A 7,229-nucleotide genomic window follows, 5' to 3' on the forward strand; every position below is an offset into this window, starting at 1 on the left:
GTTTTGGAGGTTTTTTTCAAGTCACATATTGGAAATATTCATGCAGTCGGGTTTAAGATTTCCCGAAAACAAATGCTAAAAAAAACAACCCCCGCCCAAACCGACTGTTCTATTGGGAGCCAACACAATTAGATCACAGAATCCAACCCACTCCAAGTCACAAAGAGGAGGGGGGGGGGCCCTCTCGTAATGACAGTATTTAGAGGCATTCGTGGGGCGAGATATTTGAAAGTCTCACAACAAGAGCAAAACAGACAAACCATATCGTATCATCATCGTTCGTATCATTTTCGAATGATCGTGCCATGCAGATTTACTCTAGGAGGAAACTGAAATATGTCTTGTCGCTGATGTGGAAAATCCCACTGCAAAGAAATGATGGAGGCGATTATTAAAATCCCTAGATTATTCTAACCTGATCCCGAGTCCCAAATCCTTCTTGCACGCAGCCTATATACCTGTGAACGCTTCCCAGTTATGTACACCTCCAACAGTCCGGTGATCTCTAAATGCCACCGATTTAGATCTAGAACAAGCCTCAAAGGAAGCCCTAATGTCGTCTTTTGTTTTAATAAACCCTTTAATACCATTAACTACCATTAGCCGTTATTAAAATAGGCAGACGGCTTTATCAATGGCTCACGCTCATTGCTGTTTGTAGACTTTAAAGCGAATGTGAAACCACTCAGATGTACAGAAAAAGACTGAGCTGAAACTGTTGCAGTTCAACCCGTGTTATATTCCTGGCTGTATTTTAAACACACGGAGGCCAAGAAAACATGTATATGCCCTTTCAAGAATTGTTAAAATGTCTATTTATAGGAGTAAGGAATAGGTCCCAGATTTTACTAATAAGACATGATGCCAAGCACAGAAATAAAAGAAAATTCACAGTATCTCCATGGCATTTTTTGTGTTTAGGTAGCGGTGGGAATGGCACACGCTACATTTGTGAGTCACTTATTAAGCAGCTCATTCCGTTTGGTGTAATCATTAATAAATCCTCAGTGTTAAACAGTTAGCTCTAGAAAACACATGGAGTCACAATTTAACCTCAGCGGCATAACCTGGCGGACGGGAGCTTTCCAACTCAACAATAGTCCGGCCGCCCCTCCTCCCCCACTATTGGCTCATTTGCGGAAAAAATATTGACAGCCGAGAACAAAAATATCTCGTAGTATATTTTTGTTCTCCAGTAATAAATGGTTTGGCAAAATAGCAAAACACGGTAGAGGATGACGTTACAGAGCTTTAGTGTAGAGAAACACTCCAGGTTTCTGCCTCCTGGATTTTAATTCATGAATCTGAAGGTCATAGCAAATCCACCCGGAAAAAACAGTACTACGCTGAAGCACGAAGTGATACCCTACAAGACTGGCACTTTGGGAGAATAAAAGAGGTTTAAGGAAACCCTCCTTTCACTCTCACTTCGGTGGACCTGTTCCGGATCCGCCCGCAGAGAGTTCTGGGGGCCCAGGCGAAACCGTGCATCTTCTAAACACACAGTGACTGGTTGGATGTGAAATCTGATTGCCTCAAAGTCTAGGGGAGAGTAGAGATGCCCACAACCGCTGACACCTTTTAAAATGTACTGTTATAAAGTTGTCTACACTACGCGCCAACGCCTTTTTAAAACGTCAGCGACCGGGGCTTTTAGAAACCCGCTCTTTTTCCTGGCCCACTCAAGGGTGGAAGCAAGTTTTAATAGCTGGACGATAATGCTGACCAAATGTACTAGAAATTCGCGGTCTTAGCAGACAGGTTGAAGACATCTAATGTATCTTCCCCATCCCCCAGCCGGCTCCCAGCTTAAAGAAACAAAACTCGTTCAGTGTTATCATGAAGATGATGATTCAGTCGTAAAAGTCGATGCTTACACACATCGGAGAGTGGTGGTAGTGCACTTTTCCTCTTGCATTTACAATGTAAAAAAAAAATCAACGTAGGTTATTCTAGATTTGATTCACCTCTTAGAAATACTCGCACAATAAAATGAAGCTGGTTTCTAGCCAGGACACATCCGTCTGGACCAAATTCTATTCCCATTGATATCAATAGCAAATTCCCATGGACATCGATGGGATCCGGATTTGGCTCTAAATGCACGCTTTTAAAAGTCACATCAAGTACAATTTGCAGCCATGCCCGTAATATTTATGTCTTGGAGATTACAGGATCGCTGATGGGCACATTGAGTCACTAGACATCTGCAAAATCTTGAAGTAATTTTCTGTTACAAGAGAGTTTAAAATACTGACTGCAGACACATCATCATCTATTCCTCTCAAAAAACAAGATCTCAGCAAAATATTGTATATCAGAAAATATGCATGGCTCTTTTGGAGATCAGCAAATGATAGCTCTACAGGCTTTTTGGGGCACTGATCCCAGAAGCACTTGTCTGCAACGTCAAATCTAAAAAATAAGTTATTTCTATTTTGCTGACTATAGCCACTAAATAATGATATTTGGGAAAATATCAGGGGGAGACGAAGAAGTTCATTGTAATTTCCTATATATAAACACATTCAGAAACATCAGTTCTTTCCTGAGGAAAGCTACGCAAGTATGAAAGGAGTTATTGATAGTGAAAGGAATTATGTCCCAACCACTTCCCCACAAAGTGTCTGGCAGAGAGTAGTTCCCAGCTTAAACTTTCCAAAGTTTAACCAATTTATTAATGGACATGGCTGAAATAATATAGTTATCGCTTTCCAACGGCTTCACCCATTGAAGTTTAAAAATATATATTCAGAAACGCAAGAGTAAATTGTTCACCTCCTCTTTCACTTCCTGATCTCAGTGTTCTGATTTTAATTATATTTATGCAGTATTAATCAGGGTAAAAGAATACATGAGGGGCGTGCAGAAGCACGCAGTCATTTGGTCTGAAGAGAATTTACACGTAAAGCGGCCATCCTGGCTGTATAAACGAGCAAGGCTTTCATCCTCTGGTTGTTAAGTGTTCGTTGAGCCCTGCAATCGTTCGGTGACACGGTTTGTTCAACAGGAGAAAGTTTTGTCTGGGAAACCTGTAATAAAACCCTGTCCAGAGCAGTCTCAGCATAGGTATTTCTAAATATGTCATTCAGTTATTTTGGAAGGGAAACACGCGGTCAAAAATTGAGAGACGTCCTCCCGAAATGACGACAATATATTTCTTAATCAGAACTTTTACAATGACTTACATTTGCGGTAGTTGTCAGCAGTGCACTAAAGCACTGGGAACTCTTATTACTATTACAAGTGTAAATGAATGTCATGTATATGCGTTATAGAACCCCTTCGTTTAAACAGAATGATTAATTTTAGGTAATACTAGGCAATCATTGCTCATAATTATTGAAGTAGCTGATAAAGCTTTTCTCGTTTGTAATTTGTCACCCTTTCATAAGCTCCTTAGAAACTGAGATGAATAACAGACTTTTCATTCTGGAATGCTAATTGTTCCTCCCTTCCCCCATCATCTGTCCAGCCAGGCCAAACAAAACACAAAAGGGGAGATTTGGGTTTATTTAACCATCTAGTGAATATTAACCAGCATTTAATTTCATTTCTCTCATCAGTTTAGTGGCCACACAAAGTGACATATTACAAACGGCCCCACACAATGTATGTCAGTTGGCTACTTCCGCTCAGTGAAAGAAACATCTGAAGTGTGTACTTGTTTGGGGGAAGGTGTGTGTGTGTGTGTGTGTGTGTGTGTGGAAGGGGGGGAACTTGGTATTTTTTTGATTCAGTGTTTGGTTAAAAAAAAAAATCCGAGGGGAAATCTCAAGTCTTATGTAAGTTGCTGGCTCTCCCCTTAAAGGAAAGGAAAACGGGGTTTCAGACTCGGTGGAGCAGACTGGGGTCTGCACCCACGCAAGAGGCAAAGGGCCGCATCCTGCTCGCTTTATTCAGTCGAATAGGCCCGCGAATCCTATTGAAATCAATGGGGCTGGTTATGGAGGAAGGCGCTATTCAGCGGGACCGTGAGTGCTGCGGGATCGGATCTTTGCCCCGATCTCTCGTTTAGCAGCAGATTTTCAATTGCACAGAAAAAGGTCGCGTCCTACAATCCCTGCTCAGGCAACGCCTCCCTCTGCAAAAGTCCCATTGGGAATACGGTCCGAGTTAGGGTCCTCCCTGGCGCTTGCAGACCCGGGGAATGATCTTTAACAACCTCAGATGAAATCTTTAATCTGTAGATCATTTACGAGAGGGTGTAGTCTATTTACGGACACGAATTTTTATGACGCAATTTTTTTTACAGCTAATTTCACAGCCTCCTTTTGTGCCGATTAATGCCAATGTGAACAGGCTAGGGTGTCGGTGCAAAAGATGCGTGCGAGGCTAGAAATGCCAAGCTTTGTGCGGGGCATTAGATCCCTGCAAGCAGGTGGACTGGGCAGCGTTTAGAGACCATGCTGCTTTGTAAATGCTGTGTTTTCGGAAACAAACACCCGCCGGGGTTCCCCCCCCTCCCCGGAGAGGGAAAACAATTTCCCATACAATTAGTAAGATGCTGGGGGAACTCCTAGCAGATGTCTGCAGCGCAATGCACCTAATTACATCCTCCTGCTGTCAAACAGACTCCATGCTGCTGCGCTCTGCAAGGCGGTTATTCACGCCGGCCTCTCTAACGCAACGCGTTCAAGTAATCAGTTCGGGACGCACTAATACTTCCCTGCTGATGCTGAGAGCAGAGCCCAGGCTGCTGCATGAAGTGCCTTGAAGAACAAAGAGAGGTGAAATCGGAACGAGCTCAGAGAGGGGACCACGCCTTAAAGCTGTTAGCACGATATGTGCGCGCTACAAAGATACCTGCAATTGTACAGACGACGTGTGTGTGCAGTGTTCTATCGGACTGCTTTGGTACCGCTTTTTATAAGTTCTGTGCCTGTCGGAGATGAGGTTTGGCGTTTTTCTAAATCACGCCTGCAAATTATCTCTCTCTCTCTCTCTCTTTATCTATCTATCTATCTATCGTTCTCGTATCCGTCTTGTTAGATTTATTAAATCTATGCCACTCTTACAAATGTTCTCTGCCTATACCTCTTGCAAGTGAGTTTCATGGGAATTTGTGCTCTCCTGTTTTCCACGTGACCCATCCCCAAAATCTTCAACGTTTCTCGCTCCAATGTGAGAGTGAAGTTAAAACATCAACTTGTCCCTGGTATTATCCACACATGTTCTGGTTTCTAGGCCTCATCAATGAAGTGCCTGACCTGCTGTTTGTAGGCTGGACGCCCTCCCCCCATTCGGCCTAGGTCTTGTCTCTACATTTTGTATGCTCGCGTCCTGAGTTAGGAAAATAATTTTAAGAAGAACTTGCCTCCCCCCCCCCCCACACACACACAGAAGGAAAGAAAACAAAACCACAGCCCGGACTTTGCTTTGTGTTTAGTCAGCCTGGCACAATTTCCCCAAGATCCAAGCAGTCTAATACCCATCGGTGAGAACTCCGCTTCCTCTCTTTCCCTTCTGTCGGACTCAGTGCACCACAATCCGACCTAAAAATAGCCCCGGCCCAAACTCTTGGGTGTCAGTTAAGATTTAAACCAAACCTGAAGAATAGGGCTAAAGTCACGGCTACGTAGCACCTTTAGCACAGGTAACAATTGGAAATACAATTCACAGAGACGGACCGGAGGGCGTGGGGGGGGGGGGGGGGGCTATTTCTAAACAGCCACCGCTCCTTCAAGGGCAGCCAGCGACCTTTGAACGGGCTGGCAGGGCATGTTCAGAGCCCCGGGCTTCCACAAGCCGCCTTGACACGCAGGGCGATTGTGACTGCTAAGAAGCTTCGCGCAAGATGTGCGGTCACCCCTGCTTTAGGAGAAGCGGCAGGTGAGCCCGAAGCAGCCGGGGGGGTTTACCTTCTGGGAAGACAGCTCGCATTTTCAGGTAGCTGGTGGTGAGGCGGATGATGGAGGCCTTGTCCAGCTGGGAGGTGATAGCTGAAGGCAGGGGCAGTAACTTGGCCAGTTCGTAGAATTCTCCATTTTCTTTCTCCCTTCTCGTCTTTGCAGCGTTCTTGGACTTTTCCTTCATCGCGGCGGCTATTGCAAGGCAATGAGGAGGATGACACTGGCATATTAGACCCGATCCTTCCGGATTGCTGCGAGCATGGACTTTGACCGTGTGGCGAATAGTATTTTCTCTTTAAAAACAGAACAAAAAAATCCAACACATGAATCGTGCGAGGGCGAGAAGCCACCACCGTGTCACAAGCCGCAGCGAGTCAGGAGAAGGCAGTTCTGGGCTGACTCTGCAAAGCCAGTATCTCGCGCTTGGAAAGCAGAGACTGAAAGACCTACACAGAGCAGGACCGCGGTGGCAGCAGCTGGAAGTGGATCTTCTTGTTCACAGAGAGCATATCCCCCTTTCTTCTTTGTTTGCCGGATGTTTCCCGCTATGCAATTCTTTCCCCTCTAAAAAACACCTTCAGGCAACCGCTCAGCAGAAAATCGCTGTGCGAGGTAGTCTGCAATTTTTTTTTTTAAAGGTTGTTGTCTTCCAGTGAAGTGCAAAGTGATCTGGTCCCAGAGCCCAAGGTGCCGAGGATAAGATAAACTGGAAAGGCAGCCCAGCCACTAAATGAAAGTCAAAGCCGGCGCAGAGGGAGCTGCTGGTGGGATTGCTCTAAAATCACAGCCTCGCTTTTCCTTCGTACATTTCCCTCTGGATCAGATCTAGGAGCGCGGCCGCTTGTCTTGCCACCCCTGTTGGACAACTATGCTTTCAAAGTACACGTGTGTATCAACTGTGTGTATTTTAGACCACAAGCGCAGAACTTGCCTGCGTTCTGTCTAACACCAGCCCCTTTCGCTTCTCATCTGGGATTCGGGGAAGGGGGGCTGCGGCAGCAAAACGGATTTCGCTGCTCCGGCCGGTGTTCTGAATCCGGTTCTCATAAAGAGCTAAACTGAAGGATCCATTTTCCCTGCAGACCGACGCCACTTCGCTGCCGTCTCTATCCAAACAAGTCCAAGGTCTGGCCAAGGCAATTCGTTACCAAAGGCTTTATAATATGCAGAGGTGCTTTTATTTGACACGTATTTTAAAAAAAACAACAACTGGTGCGAAGCGAGAGCTCTTTCACGTTTGCATGCGACTGGAGAGAGGACTCTACCTTACAGGAGAAATAAGGGTTTGCTAATTCACCTTCCCATAGCTGACAGCAATCTCCCAGCTCACCGCGCAGCACCCATCGGAGGCAAATTCCCCACTCTCACAAACCCTAA

At 45.3% G+C, this 7,229-nt stretch overlaps 1 protein-coding gene across 6 annotated transcripts in view; it reads right to left on the reverse strand.

The window, feature by feature from the left end:
- Nucleotides 1–6,480, reverse strand: part of SIM2 (SIM bHLH transcription factor 2) — an 89,196-nt gene extending 82,716 nt beyond the window's left edge. For all 6 annotated transcript variants that reach the window (XM_067545280.1, XM_067545275.1, XM_067545274.1 and 3 more), the window contains exon 1: nt 5,862–6,480. In XM_067545280.1, coding sequence (XP_067401381.1) covers nt 5,862–6,036 — 175 coding nt within the window. In that variant the 5' untranslated portion in view covers nt 6,037–6,480. The remainder of the gene's footprint in view (nt 1–5,861) is intronic.
- Between the last annotated feature and the right edge of the window lie 749 nt (nt 6,481–7,229).

Source organism: Emydura macquarii, unplaced genomic scaffold, assembly GCF_026122565.2.
Source record: "Emydura macquarii macquarii isolate MOO-44397 ecotype Brisbane River unplaced genomic scaffold, CSIRO-AGI_Emac_v2 contig_1043, whole genome shotgun sequence".
Taxonomy (NCBI): Eukaryota; Metazoa; Chordata; order Testudines; family Chelidae; genus Emydura; species Emydura macquarii.